Here is a 22,398-nt window from a genome sequence, read left to right as displayed (position 1 = left end):
CTCCCTCTCTCATTTTCTTTCCTTCTGGCTCTGGATCAGTCTTTGTTTCCCCAGGTGTCCTGTGTATTGTTTTGTGAGCTGAAGAGGTGTTGTTTATTATGTAGTAACTTTTCTTTCTAAGTACTCCCCTGGCAGATAAGTTTCAAGATATTGGGAAAGGAAATTTTCTGTCTCATTTGGAACACTGTATACTTGATGATTAGTGTTTTATACCCTTTCTAGAACAAGTTTCTGTAATTGCAGAAGACCTGATCTGACATCCTTTAGAATATTTGAAAGATTTTAAGACACATTCTGTATTTTCAGCAAAGGTGGTTAACAGAAACTGCCGTGAAGACTTTTATAGGTAACCAGAATGTTTTAGTTTGGGGATTTTTATGTTTGTTTATTTTTTTGACACGTGAACCATCTTTGAGAAATCTTTATATTGTTCTTCATTCTCTGCTATTCTACACCTTTTTCCATTAAGCTATGTCATTATACGTGCCAGTGTGTTCAGGAACCTGTTGCTTGAAATTTTAGGAAGCTTACTTAATACCACTGTATTTACCTGATATACATGGAAGTACAACTTTAAATAAGTATTAAAATTCAGTGAGTTAATGAATTTACTTTTTAAAAAAACTATTTCATTTCTAGAGCTTTCTAGAGTAGGGTGATATACCCCAAAGGCTGATTAAATTTTCTTATTCTACAATTTTTTATATCCTAATTTCCTATTTTCAGAAATGTGTTTGCTTTATAGCAATTTTTTGTTCATATTGAGAGAATAAGCCATATGGACCTGTTTGTATAGAGTATTGCTGCTTTAGCACAGTGAGTATTAAATAAAAAACAGCTTATTGCTCATATGGAGCAAGTGTTGCATTCCCTCTAGACTGTTCTTTGCATCCATTGTTGGAGTTTTGTGTGTAGTTGCTGTGGTCAGTTGATTCAAATAGAGCAAAAGCAGTACTGAAGCGGGTACCAGTCGCCCTGGATATAAACTTATTTGTGGTACGTCTTTTTGTCAGAATTACGAAGATGTTTATATAAAACAGAAATGGAAATGCTCTTTTCTTAAGGCAAAGTATTTTTAAATATGATGTCTTCGTGCTGTCATTCTATTGCAACAAAGGTCTTTTGTCTACTACTAGGATATAGTAAGTAACTGGGATGTCACTCTTAAAGCATATTGCAGCATCATGGTTTATATGGGTGCAGATATCTACAGGAATTGCTCTTCCTTATCTGCCATGGTGTGTTAAAAACCTGTTCCTTGCTGTTTTCCAAAAGAAAGGGTCATCTGCTCCATCTATGATCTGATTGAACACTCCATGGATAAAAGAATTATAGTTCCTTTTAGATATTTACAAAATTAATTCTTGGAACTTCTCTGGGTCTGTTTACTTCTTTAGATTTTAGGTTACAGCATCTACTGCCTTCCTTGTAATGGAGTAGGGATTCTTTGTTCCTTGTAATTTTTTATTTTTTTTTAATATGTATTTTATAAAATTGACTGAAGTTGTTTGTTGTGTCCTCTGAGTTTTGCCATACTGTAACTCATTAAAAGTATTGCTATGCTACTTACTTTTAATAGTTTTTATTCTGTCTAGGAGCCAGTCAGCTCTGCTTTTTGCGTCTTATTCTGCTTTACCAATTTTTCAAGAGCTAGTTAGATTTGGTTCCATGGTTGTTTCTCCTGTCCATTTTAGGCCAAGTTTTTTGTAATATGTTTTATCTCCAAGATTCAGATGCCTCTCTGATGATGTTTCTTCAATTTTGTTAATAGCTTTAATTACTGCTTTATTATGACTTCATAACGTTTATATATTTCTTGATCTTGTGTTAATACATAGAAATACCTAAGAGGAAATTAATTTGTCTTTATGTTTTAAAAGTTGAAACTAAAGACTCTTGACTTTTTTACATATATGTATATGTACATAACTCTAAAAGCTAAGGTTAATATATGTATATGAACAAAAGCTGAGATCAATGTGTTTATATATGTATAAACATGTATATATATATACACACATTAAAAATTCTTTAATTTCCTTGTTTTAGATTTCTATATGTAGGAACACAATGGCAGAGCAAGTGATCACTAAGTAGTTTCATCATCCAGTGTGTAACTAGGTACAAGTGATATCAAACTGGTATTGAACTAGTCTTGTAGGATGTATTTTAAAAAATATTACTGTCTAAGCTTGTGTTTCTTCATCTTGCAAATGTATGTTTCTAGCACTCTTTGGAGCTTTTGAGATACTCTCTTTTGAACTGTTTAAATTTCTTGACCAAAGTAGAATAAGACTTCTAGTTTATTTCTAGCCTTCTGTCACACAGACAACTTCCTGTTCTATAAAATTATTTTAAGTATTCTTTTAAAAAAGTAGTTTATAAGAAGCAGCAATACTGGTTAAAGTCATAGAAGATAGCTGCTGGTAATTTTAATTTTAGGCTTTGGTACAAACAAAACCTCATATGGCTTTTTATCTCGTGTCTAGGATATAATATACCTACTGATGTAAGTCAAGCTGATGTTTGTATAGACAGCAAGAAAACAGAAAATAGCCTCTAGATAAATTTTGGGAGTGACAGTGTACCCTCATGAACAGAAACATAGTTTTATGAAATTTGAGTAACTGAGCTCCGTAGAAGGCTGAGTTCTGGCAACTGAACTGCAGACAGAAAAATTTCTTTATGAAAAGCAGTGTTTCTGAAAGGTATCTATAGTTTCAGGTAATCGGATGAATGTGAGGTTGGTAAGTAGTGCAGTGGCTGAGCCAAAGCAAATCTTGTATTGGTTAGGGCTGTGGTATACACAGAATTAGTGAGACCATTCTTGGAATAATATGGCCAGTTCACAGTGTGGCTGGAAAACTGCAATGCAGTCAGTAAAGAGCTTTGGGAACAGCTTGAGGTTTGGAAAACCTGTATTCCAGAGGATTACTGAAGTTCAGGCTTGGTTTTGTTTTTCTGAAGAGAAGGTTGGAAGTCACTCTGTGTGTATATATTAAAGCTTTTCTGTGTTTAAGTGCTGATAGTTTAGTGCTTTCTAGTCTGTTATGCCAAAATATGATAAAGACATATTTGCTGAGCAGTCAAGATAAGCAAATTTCATCTGATAAGCACACACACTGTTTTAAAGGAAAGATAGTTTAAATATTGGAAAAGCTTGTATAAGGTGGGTTTTATGGTACTAGCATTTTTTTTTTTTTAAGATCAGTGTTTGCTGAATTGAAAGAAGCCTAAGCCTGTACACTTTCAGAGACTTAAGAACATTAATGTACGTTGAATAAACTCGCCTCAGCAATCTAGGTAACTTTGTGGGTGTTTATGTGTGACTTCAGTAAGTTTTAATTTGATGTTCTTTTACTTTACAGGTTTAACTGGTTTACTTTAACATTTATGAGCATCTCTGAACTGATGTGACCTTAAATGTATGCTGTGGGTCAGCCGGAAGTTAATGGACTCGGTGCATTCTGTTGTCATTTGATATAGCAGGCAGCTTTTGGCAGGTTTCATCGTGCTTATTAGGGTGGAACAGAGATTTCTGCCACTTAACGTTAGGACTGCTGAATGCCCTGCAACAGGGGCTGCTACCTCAGCAAAGGAAGTGAATATGGGAGTAGTTCCTTAATGTTCCATCATTTATACTGTGTGGCCAGCCCTATTGCAGCAGTAGTGCTCTTGTAGACTTGACTTCGGCAAACCACAGTCCTTGAACTTTGAATGGAGGTTAGAATCATAGAATCATAGGATTGTTAAGGTTGGAAAAGACCTTTTAAGATGAAGTCCAACCATCAACCTAACACCACCACCATGTTCACCATGAAACCATGTCCTCACGTTTTTTGAGTATTTCCAGGAATGGTGAGTCTGCCACTTCCCTGGGCTCTCTATTCCAGTGCTTTACAACCCTTTCCATGGAGAAATTTTTCCTAGTATCTAGTATAAAACTCCCCTGGAGCAACTTGAAGCTGTTCCTTCTTGTCTTGTCTCTTTTACCTGGGAGAAGAGACTGACCTCCACCTCACCATACTCTCCTTTCAGGTAGTTGTAGAGAGTGATACGGTCAATGCTGGGCCTCCTCTTCTCCAGGCTAAACAGCCCCAGCTCCTTCAACCACTCCTTGTCAGACTTGTGCTCCAGTCCCTTCACCAGCTTCGTTGCCCTTCTCTGAACTCATTGAAAAAAAAGTAGCTATCTCTCATTTTGCCTGCTACAATTGCATCCATGTTGTCATCATCACATTTTGTGAGGAGTTGTGGCTTCTCTGTTCTCCTGATCAAAGCCAGATGGAATTGTTTTATCCTGTAGGAAGTCCTGCAGCTGAAATGACAGGAAGGCTGGGCGTGCAGATTCTCTGTTATTGTGGCAATGACAGAGGAACAAAATGAAGCCCAGGTTCCTGTGAGCCAGTCCCTTTTCTGGTATGCTTGCTTTTCTTCTGAAGCCATTGGTAACCCCTTCTGTTCTCACTAGGCAGCAATAGCTTTCAGAGAAGTTGCATGGGTGTTACCTTCTTTTGTCTGTAGTAAATGTGGACATGACATCTGGCTGGACAGCCCAGAATGAGGTAGCAAAAAGGATTGTGTAGTAGTTCTGATAGGCTCTCAAATCTAGTCATTCAGGTTGAAAGAATGAGTAGAAGGTTTTAATTGATACAGCTCCTAACAGCCATAATAAGACTAAGATAAAAGATGAAATGGTGCCAAAGAATCCATAAACTCTATTTCTAGCATGTATGGTCTTGCTCTGAGGCCCTGTTTTCATATTTAAAGTAATTTGGTCCCTTTTTATTTCCAACTGTTACCTTGCAACTCTGAATCTTTGTGACCTGTAGTCTTTACTACTTCTGTCTTTCCCTGTAGTCATTTACTGTGCTCTTAACTGAGTAAAAAGTCCCTTGTTTGCATTGTCTTTTTTCAAAGATACTGTTTTGAATTCTGACTTTAGAAACTTGTCATTCTACTACTTTCCTTTAGCAGTCCAAAGGTTTATTATCACTTTCTGGAATCTGCATCATATTGTGCTATTTTTCCACATCTGTTGAAAAATCTATCTACTAAACAAAGGTGGCTTCAAGAATTTTCTGTTTGTCGGTGTAATTAGTTCTGCGCTTTTAGTCTTTTATGGCTAGATAATTCTTACTGTACAAGTGTATCAGGGTTGGGAAGCATCACTAGTATATCTCGAAGAAAATGGAGAGTTTTTACTAATTATGTTTGTATAATGTTTAAATACTTAACTGTATTGTGTCATTCTGATCTTGTTTTAAATCCAGATTTAGAAAGCTTAATGTAAAGTATCAGTTCTTGAAAGTAATATGTTTGTGTTGTGCTGCTTGTGATGGCCTTAAAAGCTGCCTCTATACTGCTCTGATTGCTGACTTCTGTGTAGTATGAAATACTCTGTGCATAATTTCACATCTTGGTAGCTGTCTTTAGGCAGATCTAACATGTATGAGAAATAGGCAGCTGCATTATCTTGTTCCCCACTCTGCTTTCATATTCCTGCCATTTTACTTGTGTGGGATCTGTTGACTGCATAATGACTTGGTTCACCTGGGAAACAACCTTCCTCAGTGTCTTCTGTTCCTTCCAAAAATAACCTGGCTCTTGAAAAGACCAAACCCCAAACACTAACAGATGAGCCAGTTCCAACCTGTGGCTTTGGAATTGCTAGTTCTGGTACAAAAATATAATTAAAAAAATGGTAGAGTCAGTTGGCCTAAAAACTGGGGGGAGAAAAAAGGAGCACATCTTGCTGCTAGATTAGCTGTAACATGAGGTGTGTATTTAGTTTGGCCATGTAGATCAGGAAGACATAGAATTGCTTTCTAATAGTATGTAATCTTGTTTATGTCAAATGTCCTTCTGTATCTTGTGTGTTAACTGCTGCAGTTGTTGCTGCAGGCCTGAGATATCTGAAAAGGGAGTATTAGTATGGCATCTAGGTGCAAGCTTTTTTCTGCTGCTGCTGCTGCTGCAAAGGGGAAATCCAACTGTGCCTTCCAACTGGCTACAGGTCCTATTTGTGAACTTTCAGTGAAATGGTTCAACTCACATTTTTTTATTTGTATTTTTATTGTTTTAATTTTTTTTTTGAGGATGGGAGGATTGTATATTGATGGTGCAGACTGGTCTTTGCTTTTAAGGGAGCACACTACCAAATCACTGTTCATGAAGCTTCTTTGATTAGCCAACACTAGTGCTGAAAAAAGAGAGCATGTGTATGTATTTGTGCCCAGGTTTAGGTGCATTAGTTCTGTGGGCTGGTTCCCCATTTTGTTGTCCCAATAGACTTCCCAGCACAAGGCTTTTCAGCTAAAATGTGATTTTACTGCACCATCAAATGGCTGCCAGTCTGTTGATCTGGTGTTCTCATGAACCTCTAAAACATTAGCCATTTTGATTGGAAACTTCTTTACCTACCCCTGTCATAATCTGGTGCTCTTACATGGTTATATAGTTACTGTGTTTGTGTCATATCTTTGATGTGAACATGAGGTAGTTTTATTGCTCAGTTACCTTTCTTTTGCTTAGATATTCTTCAGTCATTTATACAGTTCTTTGGGCCAACTTAATTATTCTAGATCTCTGTATGGAGATAGTTGTATAAAAGCAGAAGAATCACGTTGTTTACATGCATAAGGAAATATTATGGTGTATTGAAGAGCATGTTAGTAAGCATTTTAAAAATGGTTAAATGTAGAACTTTCAAGAACTGTTATTTTGAAAAAAGTTGGTTAGACTCAAAAATACTGAACTTCAAAAGGGAAGTTTCATGGTGTACAGGTTTATGGACTGTGTTAGTTCTAAAATGTTGCATTTCTTGTATTCAGAAGCCAGTGTTTTCAAACAAATTCTTCAGGTTCTTTCAGTCTAGTTTTCATTATACTGATAAAATTTTAAGCTCTTGTGTAACAGTTAGGATAAAAATAATCATTTGGAGGTGCTGAGGTTTTCTCTCTCTCCGCTTTCTTCAACAGTTCCTTGAAACTGCAACTTGTAAGAAAGAAGAGCTTAGAGGAGAAGGTTGAATGGAAATGAGTTATGTGAATAGATTGGTTTTACCTATAATGAGAGGTCAGGGTAAGAGTTGTAAAGAGAAAAAGTGGAAAATAATAAGGGATTTGCAGAAAAGTTATGTGTTTTACAGGGACTGAAATGATGAGTTTAACAGAAGTCTGAGTTGAAAATCCTGAAATAGTCTAGGGTTGATTTGTACAGCTTCATTAGTAGTACAAGTTTGGAAGAATGATTGGCCTATGAGTGTTCTGTAAAGGGAGTAGTGGAATTTAATAGCATTGTGAATGCAAAAGCGGTGGGAAAAGAGGGTTAATGACTTTACAGGCTGCAGAGCAGGAATGCGAAAGATCTTGGAAGTTGTGAAAGTAAGTGGTAAAAAAAGGGATTAAACCAATCGGTGGACTGATACTTCTACTAAGACGTAAATTTGAGTTGTACCTTTCATTTTGAATTTAATTTGATGTAATGTGTAAACAGGAACAGATGTAAGCATTAGAGCAATTGTATTTTTGGACAATGGGAGTGAAGGGGTTCCTGTGCCTTGTATTTGCTGTTGGAAGTTTGTTTCTGGTATAGAGAAGGGAATAATTCATAAACCCACTGAGCACTATTGAGGTGAACTATTCCAGTGAAAAAGGTTTGAGATACATAGATGTAGGGTGACATTTGGGGAGGGGGTGAATTAATTTGCAAGGTTAATTTGTTAGCTTTGCTTTAGATGTGGTGCAGTTCATCTGAAATAAAGAATTCTGTGAAGTAATGCTGATTTACTTTTGCTTCTGATTATTTGCTTTTGCTTCCAGTTTCCCATGTTGTGACCTTGTACAGTTCATTAATAATCATTTGATGTATGACTCAGTAAAATTCAGTTCCATAGGGAGCTTTGGTTATGGGTTACATTGCTTGTATTTCTTGCCTTCTCAGTGGCTGTTCGTAAGAGGTGAGTTGATGGAATGTTGAGATTCTCATAAAACCACATAAGTCACTCATTAATCTTTGTGTGCCTCTATAAATGGACTTCCTGGGAATTCTGCCACAGATTGCAGTTAGGTTTTTTCCCCCATAAGGCCATGGTTCAGTAGATGTGGTTATGAAGTAGTTATTTGCCTGGTAGACAGGGATGGGGATGGAAGGATGACTGTTGTCAGCCCCACTGAGTAATCAAAAATATAACAGTTAAAGGGATAATGGCTGTAAGGGACCGTATTTTTTCAATCTCCCACCAGTGTTTTTTGAAACAAGAAAATGGAAAATGGATGTAGGCAGGTGGGAAGAGAAAGAATATGGACTTCTGTACACTTAGTGTTTGAAGAAGTGCTTACCCACTCCTTTATGAAGTGAAATGTGTACTATTCTTCTGTTGTTGTGTGAGTTTCTTGTATTTACTAGCTAGGGGCTGGTTTTGCAGCCATTACAAGAAATACAAGTGTATTTGCTTTTATCGTAATATACTTTGGTAGAAGAGTTATAAACCCAGATCACCCATTAGTTTGCAGCTCTGGGAAATCACGTGCCTTAATATGACATGCCTAGGCTTGTGACAGCTGGGCTATAAAGAATCATTTCTGTGGTGGAAGGGCACGTGCCCAGGAAGTGTGCCAAAGAAGCCGTGAATATGGACGCTGTTACAGATGACTCACACAAGGGAAAACATGGAGCTTGTGGCTTTAGCATGTTGGCATGCAAACACAAAAGTCTGCTAAATGCTCTGCAGAAGGAATCTTTTGTCAGTGCCGTGACAGAACATTCGTTGTTGTTTTTATTCCTAGCAAGTGGTTCTGCAAGCTCTGTTGCAAATAACTTGTGGGAAAAAATGTTGCATTTAAGGATTAATTGTATACTGCTGTGGTAATTGCAAGAGGTAATTGTTGACGAGTGTCTGCTGCATTAAATTGTAGAACACATTGGTTAGACTGTATATCTAGAACTGAAAATGTGATATTTTTTTCTTGAGATTTGATGAAGGCAGCAGTTTCAGAGCATTGGAAAATGATTCCAAAGGCAAACAGCTTCTTTATACATATATACGTGCATTAAATACAGTATACTGAGGCGGTCCTGCTTAGTCTGAAAAATCATGTTACCTCTGTTTTTCATGGAGTTCATAGTGTCCAAACTTGAATGAACAGTTCTTCTCTTTCCATAGTTTCTGTTCTGCCTTGGCTGCCTGGCAGAATGCCTTTATTTTTTCCTTTTGTGGTTGAACATGTTAGATGGCTGACAAACCTTGACTAAAGGACATAAATGCGCCACATGCAAAACCACAATGATTTCTTTGATTGCAGGGACCTTTTGGCCAGCTTGCAGTAAGGACTTGTGTTTAGAAGAGAACCTTTGGGCTCATCTGTATCTCCCCTCAAAGGGATGGCAGCCCGAGGACAGCTAGCATTCATCCTGACGCCAAGAGACTTCAAAGGAGGTAAGCGCCTCAGAAATGCTCCCCAGACAAAACACTTATCAGTCCTGCGCCCCAGTGTGGTAATATTCTTTACTACAGCATTACCATCATTCATGGCTCCTTCGTGAAAATTTTTTTAGAACTCTGTGGGGCCTTATCAGCTGCTTGCAGCCCCCATAAGATTCACAGAGATGTCCATTGCTGTCAGTCATCCTTGTCCACTTGCTTAAGAATGTATCCCCAGTGGAAGGGAAAAAAACATTTTAAACCTTTTGAGTTTGTACTCAGACTTGTGCTTCCCTCCTTCCCTTATATTTTTATTTTAATGTTTTGGATGAGGTTCAAGCTTGAGCTTTTTTTAGTTCATGATCTTTAAGGTTAAAGTCAGGGGGAAAGAAAGGAACCAAACCCAAAAAGAGACAACCAAAACCAAACTCTGCTCACTCCACATGGTTTTAAAAACTTTTTTTTTAAAATAGATTTCTAAATGATTCCTTTATGTCTAGATGATTTCCACTGAAATATTTTTGTGTTTGAATTTCTTGTGGGCATTATTTAAAAAGTTCTGTAGAGATAAATTATTACTTTTCATTTTCCTGGGGGAAAATGTGTCCTTAGAACATTTTTTTCCTCGTTAGAGATGCTACCTAGATGCAGCACAGTTTATGTCTTCCAAATACCTATGGAATAATAATTTAATAGCAAAAGCAATTTAAAATAAACAGAAGTTTTCTTTGGCATCAGAAATTTAAACACAAAATTCTCATGGTAGCTTTTATAAATTTTTTTTTTTTTTTAATCTAAAAGTGGACTTTTCAGGGGTGGTTTTCACCTCTTCTCCACCTAATTTTAGCTCTCAGCTCTAGATCTTTCTTTTCACATTCTTACTCCAGTAAGTGTTATATGAAGCCCACTAAGAATATGACTGGAATTATGAGGAAGAATTTACTTGGGTTTTGTTGTATTGTTTTTTTTCTTTTTCCTTCTATTAAGGGGAATATTTGGACATGTAGTAGGCCATTAGTTAATATGAGTTATATGTTTGCTGAATAGATACTATTTATTTTTTTCTAAGGGTGTGGATTTGGAGAGCATATTTGCACAGTTGGCTCTCAGACCATTTAAGCTTTATCTGTTAGTAAGTCCTATAAAGTTTTGCCTTGTTTTTATAATTTCTGATGGGAATATATTATTTAGCTATTAGTTTGACTTCTTTAAACCTAAGTAAGAGATTTCTGACTATATAAAGCACTTCTAGTATCTGACATCTAGCCATTCTTACTGGGCTCCACTACATAAATACAAAGGTTCTGTAGATTGTAACTGAAATATATTGAGGTACTAAAGAAGTGGATTGTCCTATAAAATAATATCGTGCCTGATTTTACACTTATATATCTTTGGAAGAGATTTGCCTATGGATATTATGAGTACCTTAGAGATCATCCAGATATAAAATGTTTACAGGTCCTGGCTGTGCTGATAAATTAAATTAGCTTGGGTTTTGCTTGACTCTGTTCAAAAGCCTGGTTGTGGTTTTTACTATGTTGGGGGTTGTTTTTTTAGTTTGTTTTTGTGTTTGGTTTCTTTATTCCCCAAATGAGTCTATGATTCTTTTGCAGTAGTCAGTTGCCTTAGTTTCACTGGAAAATTTTATTTTGTGATCTTTTACACTTCATTTGTTGTTTAACTCTAGGAATTTGGATTTTTTTCCCAATATATAATTTTTCCCAGTGTCTTATTTCCATACCCCTTCTTCTGCTGTTCAAAGAGGCAAAACAAATATTCAAATTCAGAGAAGGGAACTTTCTGAAAACTGCAAATCTTTTTCTGGGAATTATTCTAACACTTCTTTATCTCTGCAAAGAATTACTGAATGTGCCAAAAATGAGCAGTAGAGCACTGAAACTTATGTAAATATTACCAGGTTCATTCTCTTCCTTTAAGACAAGCTATATTACAAATGTAGCTTTAAAAATGTAATTTTCTTTATTAATGGATTGCCCTTCCCTGTGAGCAGACAAAAAGGAAATAAAGGCACCTCCTCTTTCCTTCACTGGAGCTGTCTTTCAGTGTCAGTGAAAGTGGAGGTGGTTTTGTTTGAGGTTTTTTTGGCGAGTTTTTTTGTTTGTTTGTTTGTTTTTTTCCGGGGGGGGGTTATTGTGGGTATTTTTAAATAAATTTGGTCTTATGCCTGCTTGTCTAGAAATTCAACAAGGACCAGTAGAAACAGGGCTGAGAATTGCTAGACTGCTTTCTAGTCTAAAATAAAGTACCTACTAATGGACACCTATTCTGGTAAAATGAGTGTTATGCTAGCTATGGGCGGGAAGCATTATATTATTTGGAGGCTCTGCAATTCATGAAATACTTAAAGAATTCCTTTCAAAGGTAAATGTAGTTATTGCTTCATCAGTTTTTCATGGAGGGAACTGAAACTCAAAGCAATATTCTTTCTCTTTGGAGCCTTTCAAATTGACAGTAGAACTCAGTCATTCATTTAGGAAGCAAAATCCGTTTTGACTTTTTTCTTTAGTAGTATACAAGGTGACCTACTTCAGCATGGCTAGACTTTCAGTCATACTTTCTTGATGAATAGTTGATCCTAATCGGTATTTTGTAACATCTGCTTCTGCTCCTTTTATACTTCAAAACCCCAAAGCAGTATATTAATTTACAATGTTAAAGATGACTAATTAATTGCATCTGTTGGTGTTTCAGTACTTTTGCACTTTTTAAGGAAAACAGGACAGTAGTTGAAGACTCTGCTCTAAAACATGGACTGTTGTGACAGGATGGGGAGGGAGAGGGAGAGGACAGTTTACTCTGAGGATGTCTTGATGGCTAAGGAAACCTGGGTGCTTGCAGTGTTGTTATCTCATAAAATAATATCTCTTGTTCTTTGAAATCAACAGTTGTCTTTCCATGCCGTCTGACTTCCAGGTGCTTTGAAATAAGCGTCTTTGGAAAAATATTAGAGCTTGGTTTTGTTTTATGAATTCTGTAATGACATAAGCAAATAACTTTCTCCTTTCTAAAACAATACACCAGTCTACACAATTTTGCATTGTAGTTGTAGGAGGAGCTAGACAGAGAACATTAGCAGGTGAATAGATTGTCAAAGAGAAGTTCAAGTGAATGATTAGATGCACTGTGGAACTCAATACACTTACTAGGAAGTATTGGAATAATGCTGTTATTCATTGTTAATGAGGCTGGAAAATTTCCTGTTCTTTCAGATATGGAAAAAAAGTTATAGTACTTAGTGAGATTGCCTGCAAGAACAAGCTATACCATCTTAGAAAGGTGGTATGAATTTGCACCAAAAGATCTTTTTTTTCTGACTTTGTCTTCTGTGAAGACAGCTCCAAAAGCTTGTGAAAACATTGTAGCCTTTCTTGATAGCTGTTAAACAGTCACAGGACCCCAGTTTTGGAGTGATAGGATCAGTTTGTCCATTTGCAGTGGAAAGGGCTTGATTTACTACTTACAGTAATAGAATTTTGTACCCATAGTGTTTACATTTTGGAGAAACTGAATGTAAATAAATTACTTCTGCTCTCAGTGGTTCTGTCCTTTGTCACGTCCTCGCTGTCTGTAAAAAGAGTTATTATATGGCATTGAGCAATCCACCTGGCAGCTGGGTAGGCTGTTTGAAGTTCAGGTGTGCATTGCTTACCCCCTCTCTACAGGGACGGCGTGCTGGAAAGAGTGGAATGGGAGCAGATAGTGATACGCGATTCATTCTGTGCTGTTAATGTATGGAGTGTAGTTCTGATTAAATTTAAATTGAACCAGTAATATATATAGGCAATATTTATAACTAGTCAAAAAAATGACAAGACTTGAGGCCCTGAGGTGGATCTGCATGTATTCCTTGGCAAACCCATACATTTCCTGAATAGCAGTAGTAGTCACCTTGTATTGTTAAAGAGCTCAATATTGCCAGTTGGTATCTGTTCTAATACTAATCTCTAAGTCTAGGAATTGAACAGTCAACTATTGGAAAGTTTGCAAATCCAGATTAATTTCAAGGATCTGATGGCTGTGCATCAACTCGTAGGTGTCTTCTCTCTTAAGCCTAAAATAATTACTTCTTGTGTATGTGTTATTTGTTATGATAGGATAAGCTACAGGGAAAAGACATTTAAAATATTTTAGAGGTCTTGATACTTATTGATACATGTTTTCAGATTTGATACAGTTGATGACCTTTAGTGGTGTGGGAAGGTTTGGGAGCAGGAACCACAAATGCATAAATGCTATTTCCTGTCACCGCGTGAATGCATCATTTATGGCATCATACAAACCTTAATTTTTTTCTGATTGATCTGTATCTGCATATAATCTCACCAGGGTCCGTGTGCATTAATAAATAACGAGAACTCAAATGCCAGGGTGTGCCTGTTCTTTGTCCTGGATAAGGAAACAGGTTTATCGTTGTTACTTGGTGTTAGATGGAGATGGTGAATGTATAAGATGGTGCCTGAAGCTGAGCTTAATGTTGGAGGAGAGGAAAGTATTCTGAAAAATTTGGATATATGAGTGATTATATTCCTTAAGGTGTGTTTCTCTTTGGTTAATTATTCCTTCCTCTCTTTATGAAGCGTGTTTGGGAGATGAATGTTTTGAGATTCATTTGAAACAGGTGGTTTTGTGTTTCTGTCTTCAGTAGGTTGCATGGCTTATTTTGGGGCTGGTCCTTCTTTTCTGGGGAGTGTGGGGTGGGTGAAAGCATCTTTGGAATTACGTGTTTCTGCCACCTGGTGGCTTTGTCGAGCAGCAGGGGTTTCAAATGCATGATTAAAAACACAAGGATGAATAAAGCCTGAAAAAATTCCTTCTTTCTGTCCAAAACAGAGGGAATGAGTTGGCAGGGTGACTTAAAGGAGATATGGAAGACAAGTTCCATGATGTCTGCATCATGTTCTTGAAGTCGAGCATCTAAGAATCAGTATGCAAGTAATTAAGAAGCTTCTGGTTACTGAAGTTATCAAAGTTCTCCATGTATTTATATATGAAATTAACAGAGAAAAATCTCCACAAGTAGTGGTACCAGCCTGTAGAAGGAATGCAGTTTATAGAGGTTACACTGTTGTGTACATTGCATATCTCAATGTTCTTTTGGTCGGGTATTATGCTGGAGAATTATTAATTAATACTAAATTTATACTGGTATTCAAATATAAGACTCTGCTCCTTGCCCTCATTACTTTGGCATAACTGAGATGTTTATTAAACAAAGTATCACACATCATGTTATGCAATGCATTTCAGTTTTGGAACTAGTTTGTTCTTTTCAGAGTAGTTTGAGGTTCTGTCCAAGGTATTCTGTTTCTCTTTTTCAGTACTCCAGGTTTTTCTGCTAATCCAGTGATAGTAAAACTTTCAGTATATAGATCATCTTAAGCTAGTTCTTTATTTTGATTAGCAAATCTGTTGTGTTATTTCAGTCAAATACATAATTTCTAGCTTGGTTGTGTAAGTTAAAATCCTTGTAAATATAGGTTCTAAGTGGAATTTGGACGTGGCTTGTCTCCATAACTAAGCAAGCTTTTTATGCATGTCTATAAATACCTTCTGTTCTGCTGATAACTGTGTACCATAAATTTAAGGTGAGAAACACCTTATCTCACAAGAGATTTAAGATGGGAAATTCTCTTTCTCACAATAGGTGGTGGATAATTAGGAACAACCATATGCTTACTGTTGTACTGATGTTTTCAAATTGCACAGATCACTCAGTGTACTTACTTCCCAGTCCTTCTGATCCTTCTCTTTTGTGACTCAGTGTTATATTTTCCTCTGCAATCGCTTCTTTCCCAAAGAAAGGTGATTTAGAAACATCTTCATCAATACATACTTATCTTGATTGCTTTAGGTCAGTCTCTCCTGTATAGTATCTACAGTCCTAAAAATGTGTCGGATGTTCTTCATGTAGAAGAAAAAGAAATACAAAGTATTTCTCAATGTTTATTCAGATTTTTTTAAACTTCAGAAGGACTTAAAAACAAATATTTTACTCTTGATTAATTGTTTCTGTATGTCTTCTATATTTTTCTGATTTCAGTTAAAATGTGCCTTTGAGATTCTATGGGAGTTTTTTTTGTACATGGCCTTTTTTTTCAGTGTATAGTCTTTGGTTTTTACATATTAGAAATTCTTTACATGCTGTTGCTGCACTTATTTTGCAAGTACTTTCATGGTACAATGGAGGAAACTTCATTAGAGATAAAGCTGCTATTGTAAGGTTTTTTTGGGTGGTTCCAGAGTTAAAATCAGAAGTCAGACCTCAAGAAGAGCAACCATACTTTGGAAGGGATTTACAGAAACTGCCTTTTTGTAACAGAACTTCTTTTAGATTCCAAAGCTGTTAGTTATCTCAGTTTTGTGGCATCAGAGGAAAAACTCTTTTTCTTACTGTGAAAAAGGCAATGTTCCACATGCCCTTATTAATGTGCTCATCTAAGTTTATAGAGAAATAATAATCCTAAATTTGGATTGATGACTCACCTGGCTTCACTGTATTTGGCAGAAAGTTGAGTGCTGTGTTGTGGCTGATGCTTAAATGAAGAAAACTGGTCTTATTTCAGATCTTAAAATGGAGCACTGAATGTTGCTGGTGTCAGTATATAAATGTAGTATCTTCTTCAAAATATAAGTGATTATGTGTAATATATAATTACTAATCTAGGCTATGGAAGAAAATTTAGTGCCTGGTGTTCTTTTTGAGAGCAAAAGTGGGGAATGTATACAGATGAAAGTGAAAAGTTCAGGCAAAAATAGAATTTGGGCAGCTTTAAAAAGGAAAGTGACAGTAGGTGTTAGGGAATGTGAAGCATGCCAGAGATACTGAGAAAAGAAGGAAAGAAGGAGGCCTGTTGCTGTGGTGATGCCAAAGTCAATTGATAGTAGCGCTCTACTTGCCTTGTGCTGTAGTTACAAGGCATTATATTGGGTTTGCATGGCCAGGTTTTGGTAGCATGGAACCCACGAGGGTGCCTTCAGTGAGAAGCTGCCAGAAGTTTTCCCTGTGTCCGACAGAGTCAGTGGCAGCCAGATCTAAGACAGACCAGTCACTGGCCAAGGCCAAGCCCACCAGTGGCAACTCCTCTGGGAAGCAGATTTAAGAAGGGAGAGGGGGAGAAAACTTCACAACTGCAGCTGGAGAGAGCAGCGAGAATAAGTGGGAGCAACAGCCCTGCAGACCCCAAAGTCGGTGAAAAAGGAGAAGGAGGAGGTGCTCCAGGTGCTGGAGCAGAGATACCACTGCAACCCATGGGAAAGATCACGGTGAGTCAGGTTGTCCCCCTACAGCCCATGGCAGTCCATGAGGGAGCAGAAATCCACCTGCAGTCCATGGAGAACCCCATGCCAGAGCAGGTGGATGTGCCCAAAGGAAGTCTGGGACTGTGTGGGAAGCTCACACTGGAGCAGGCTCCTGGCAGGACCCGTGGCCCTGTGGAGAGATGAGCCTGCACTGGAGCAGGTTTGCTGGCAGGACTTGTGACCCTGGGGGGGACCCACGTTGGAGCAGCCTCTTCCTGAAGGACTGCACCCAATAGAAGGGACCCATACTGGAGCAGCTTGTGAAGAGCTGCAGCACATGAGAGGGACTCAAGCTGGAAAAGTTTGTGGAGGACTGTCTCCTATGGGAGGGACTCCACTGGAGCAGGGGAAGATTGTGAGGAGTCCTCCCTCTAAAGGAGGAAGGAGCAGCAGAGAAAACGTGTCATGAAATGAATGCAGTGATCATTTCCTGTCGCCCTGTGCCTCAGGTAGTGAAGAGGTAGAGAAAATTGTGAGTGAAGTGAAAGCCCAGGAAGAAGGGGGCAGGGGAAAGGGTTAAGATTTGGGGTTTAGGATTTCTCATTATCCTACTCTGACTTGACTGGTAATAAATTAAACTAATATCCCCAAATTGAGTCTGCTTTGCCCATGAGGTTAATTGGTGATCTCTCCCTGTCCTTACCTCAGCTCACGAGCCTTTCGCTCTATTCTCTCTCCTGTGTCCAAGCTGAGGGAGGGAGTGACTGAGTGGTTCTGGGGGATACTTAGCATCCAACCCACCACAGGTATAAAGTCGGTGTATGTAGGTTGGTGTCTCAATGATGAAATATATATTAAAAAATTTGTTACAGCTGTCTCACCAAAAGGAATTATTTGTGTCTTTTGGTTAAGTAATGTAGGCAGATTTTAAATAAGAAAGCTAAAACCTCAAAAAATCCTACAAGAGTTAGTGAAAGGTGATAGTAAGGTTTGCTACTGTAGTAATGACATCTGTTTAGATACTTCATATGAATGATGAAAACTGAAAAAAAACCCCAAAATATCAATAAAGTTGAGTAGTATTTCTGTGGCATGGAGAAACCATAGGGAACAAAAAATCACTTTGAATCTGGGACTACAGATACCATGATTGTAATAGATTGTAATTACTTAGCTGCACACTGGGATATAGATAGAGTTGTATGTGTGTGTGTTTCTTAACTGCATTTCCATATTTTGCTTGTTTTCAAATGTAGAATTACTGAGTGTACTGGATCCATGGCTTTTGTATTGTAAATTCAGACATGTGGCCTGAAGCAGTTGATGATGAAAGTTTCAGGGGCAAAGACTGGTGAACTAGAAAAAGAATTGAAAGGATAAATGATGATTTAAAAAGACTGTGAATAATATGACTTGTAGTTGTGTAATTGTGTTACATGATTGTGTAACTATGTAATTAAAATTACATCCTTAAATATTTTTGTTAGTTATTTTCTGCCTCTAATTTCTAATTTTCAGCTGGGGAATTTAGTAGTGTTATGGAGAGTTTCTCTTTTGGGTAACTATATTTTATTTCAAGTTGTTAGCTCATTGAAACCATGAGCTGATTGAGGTAATAGAAAAGGGAAGATGCATCTCTTGTTGATCTCTAGGTGAGGTGTTGTGGATGTTTGTTTTTCTTTGTTTCTTCTGTTTGTTTGTTTGAGGTTTTTTTGCCTATTTCTGAGAGGGTTGTGGGGTTTATTTGTTCTATCTTGTTCTTTCCTACCCAGGTATTTCCAGTGAACTAAAAGGTAGTGGTACAGTTGACATGTTTGTGTTTAAATTACTGTTAAAATTAAGTATAAATTTTGCAGTCACACGAAGTTTGAATGTTCAGGAAGTTTCATGCAACTTTAAAAGACATTTTATCAGACTGAAGCAAAATATACATATATATAATTTTGATCAAATTTAGTGATATTTCTGAAGATGAAATGACTTACTATAAGATACTTCTCAGAAGCATTCTTGTTCTGAAACTGTTAGGACCTGGAGCCTTGAAGGAACAGGCAAAATCTAAAAAACTCTTAGCAGCAAAATAAGTATTTCCATACTGCAGGGGACTCTTTCAAGATGAGTTACAGTTCTTGAAATATCCATGGTGTCTGCAGAAAGTAAGCATTATCAAGATGTAAATATTGAGATAGATTATAGTGTTTTTAATGACTCTTCCTAAAAAATGCTCTTTTAAAAATGTTTTTAACAAGACTGTGTTTGTCAAGTAAAATGAGTTGATTCCTGAAGAAAGGTATCTAACTTTACCTGAATCTGTATGTTAAAAACAGTGGATGATGAAGGAACCCAGTCCAGGGTTTTACTAGAAATAGTACAATATTATAACTGGAGGGAGAAAAAATGTGCATTTACGTACAGAAGATGCATTCTGAGATGAGAGAGGGGACAGATGCAGTGGAACCACAGATATAATAATGACTAAAAAGGTTAAGTGAGTCCTGAGGACTAAAATTTTAATCCCCCAGGGGATTTAGAAGTTACCCTCTACAATACGTTTATCACTTTTCTAAAAATTTTAGTCCGTCTTTATAGATAAGTATTCAGACTCTTAGCTGCCTTGGCTGTGAGCTGTTATTTTTACATGAAGTTTTATTCTGTAGCATAAAGTAGATAAATATTGTTGCTATTTGTGTGCTCCTTGCTCTGAGAGACAACTATGTTTTTATGTTAGAAGTCTTGTGAAAGTTTGGTACATAACACAGAGTTAAAACTTACAAAGCTTAATATAACCTGATTATGATACAAACTAAACCAAAACCCAGTATGTTCTGTGCAGAAATTTTATTGGAATATGTTTCTGGTAGATTTGTGGCCTTGCTTTTATTGTGTGTATCAAGGCTGGTACTGCAAGGAAAAGATGAACTGCTTCTCTTAGTGTATTTGGGAATAGGACGCTGCAAAGAGTGGAAAGACATGATTGAGTCCAGTCTCTGTCTTAGCATAGTATGTTGTATACCTCATGTGAAATAGTCCTATATTATGTACCAAGCTTTCCTTTAGGAATATAGTAGCTTGATGTTGTTGTTAGCTTTTATTTTACTGTCTGGAGCTAGTAAATTGCTGTAGTCATCTTAAATAATCATAATTACCACTTCGCTTCATGTTTCTCGAGCACAGTTGTTCAGAATTCTGTACCATAATATCAGCTGCATAAGCATTAGTGGAGAAAAATTACAGGTATTCTTTGCTAGGTCAGAGGCAGATTACTGGTGAAGACCATGAAACAATGCAGAAATGTGAAGAATAAATTCTAAATTAAATTTGACCTAGACTGGGGTCTGGCTTGTTAAAGAAAATAGTATGGAGTATCTGTGTAAGTAAAGATAATAAACAAAATCAAGACATTTTCTAAGGAAAGGAATATGTTTGATGTAACACAATTATTATTTGGAATGTTGTCTGTAATCAGATTTTTAAAATGAAAATGTATTCTCCTACATTTTCGTCAAGTGGCCTCTTGTCTCAGAAGACACTTTTGTAAAATGCACAAAGGAATGTGACAAGAATAAGGAGGTGGGTGGCTTTTGGGAGTTGACATGCTCAGAATGCTTGGACACTTATAGTCAGTATAAAGGCAAGAGGTTTCCTTCTGCTACTTGACTCTTTGGTAGGGATTGAAAAGAAGTTTCTTCCTCCCTGGATACTGCCTATATTCTAGTGGTATTAGTATCAGTACAAAAGAGGTACCATGAAGTGAGTTCGGGTGTGACATGAGGTATGCATCAGTTACTTGGAAGCAATGAGCTTCTGTGTTCTTACACAATGGTAAATGGGAGGTACCTTTCCTCTTGTTAATTTAGAGGAAGAGAGTTAAATTGAAAACACACGCATGGAGATGCACGCACTCTTGAGTAAATAATCCAAAGATACTTCTGAGAAACAGCTAAGTGTTAGTGGTGTTTCAAAACTACAGATGGTGTGTTCAGAAAAAGAATGGAGCAAGTCCCATTAACTTACTGGGGTTTGTTTAAACTTATATAAATTTTTACCTTTTTTTTTTGTTTTGCAGGATACAAAATTATGGATAATAATGGAATATCTGGGTGGAGGCTCTGCCCTTGATCTAGTAAGTAAATTATGCATGGATTTTCATTGCTTTACCTCACATAATTATTTTCCTATCTTACAGTTCTGGAAACTATAAAAGGTCATTTGGCTGTGACAATGTTTCCTTTCAGTAAAGGAGAAAAGTATTTGTCAATGCCAGAAAAATGTTATTTTCCATGAGGCATGACTGCTTATTTATATAAATGGAAGGGAACTAAGCAACATAATATTGGAAGCAGGATATAAACATCTTAGAGTGCTAATCTTCAGTCAGCCAGAGAGCACTAGTGACTGAAGATAGTTTTTTCTATCTCTTCATTCTGCCACCACAACTCTTCTTAGTGTATACATTTTAATGTATCATCCCCACCACCCACTTCCCCAATCAATTATACAAAAGGTTCCCTGTTTGAAGTCTTACTGAAGTCTAAATAGACAGAAATACAAGTTTAGGCTGGTATTAAAAAAGTATTTCAAAGAAGTAGGAGAAGCTGTGGACTCCAGTGAGGGTAGAAAGGCCTTACAGCGAGCCTTGGATATACCAGAGGGCTGGGCAATCACAAACCATATGAAATTTAACAAGAGCAAAGTGCTTCATTCTGTACCTGGGACAGAGTACCCAGTTTTGAATTAGAATTCCCAAGGTTCAATGCAGATTGTGTTTTCTGTGACAGGATGCTGTCATTCACTTTAGCTATCGAAAAAAAACCAACACCCAACCCCCCTCCCAAATCACACACCACCATCTTATATTTATTCGGGATTTAAAAAGCAGAAATAACAATGGAGGTTTTAAGTTTATGTGAAAATTGTTATACCAATAGAGGCAGAATGTCTCTATAGCATAGTTTGAGGTTGTCTAGTTGGGTAGTAATTTTGTTGGTAATTAGTTGGGTAACTAATTTTGCTTGAGGAAAGAGTGAAAGGAAAGAGGCTAGTCTGAAGGGATTCTACTGGTTGCATCCAGAAGACAGGAGGGGTATTAAATGTGAACCTCCTGCAGTTGTGCATTTTCAAACCCATTTATACCTTTAGTTTCCACATCTGTTCCTTCAGAAGGAATTCTGTCATTGTGTACAAATTCATAATGTTCCCCATAAGGATATAATAAAGAAAGTTTATTTATGGTTGTGATAGCTTTTCTTTTTCCTGGTAGAAAAGCATTTAGAAACTGGGGTTGCTTTTATAAATTAATTATTACTCTCTTCCTATAGGTATAAAGAGCAGTATTAAAAAACGAATGTTACCATATTTTCTTCTTTTTTTTTTTTCATCACACACATTTCACTTGTGTGATAACCATGTGTTTAAGTTTGTTGCCTAGAAATAGTACAAAGTCTGTGGTTACATTTTAAAATGTTATTGAAGAAATTGCAACACAGAACTGAAATCATCATCTAAGTGTATATTAAGCTCCTTTTGTGTTCTTCATTAATTTTCAATTTGTGTTCTGCTGCATGTTTTCCTAATTCTAACATGCACATTATGGTTTTCAACTGGAATCTGGTAGGACAAGTGACACGCTTTGCCACGTTTCCATACTCAAGGCACGAATTAATGGGAACCTTGGATTCCATGTTCTGAGTGTAGACATGTCATGCTAGCTTG

The 22,398-nt window shown here is 36.9% G+C and overlaps 1 protein-coding gene across 2 annotated transcripts in view; it reads left to right on the top strand.

Moving 5' to 3' along the window:
- Nucleotides 1-22,398, top strand: part of STK24 (serine/threonine kinase 24) — a 56,808-nt gene that overhangs the window by 18,658 nt on the left and 15,752 nt on the right. Inside the window, exons 2-3 of one of the 2 annotated variants that reach the window (XM_050332704.1) lie at nt 9,305-9,438; nt 20,753-20,809. In XM_050332704.1, the coding sequence (XP_050188661.1) occupies nt 20,774-20,809 (36 nt within the window). In that variant the 5' untranslated portion in view covers nt 9,305-9,438; nt 20,753-20,773. The remainder of the gene's footprint in view (nt 1-9,304; nt 9,439-20,752; nt 20,810-22,398) is intronic. The other variant, XM_050332703.1, reaches the window with a different exon arrangement.

Source organism: Myiozetetes cayanensis, unplaced genomic scaffold (genome assembly GCF_022539395.1).
Source record: "Myiozetetes cayanensis isolate MyiCay16 unplaced genomic scaffold, myiCay2020 scf5-8, whole genome shotgun sequence".
Lineage (NCBI taxonomy): Eukaryota > Metazoa > Chordata > Aves > Passeriformes > Tyrannidae > Myiozetetes > Myiozetetes cayanensis.
Note: the sequence above shows the minus strand (reverse complement) of the source record. Positions and strands in the feature narration are given on the sequence as shown.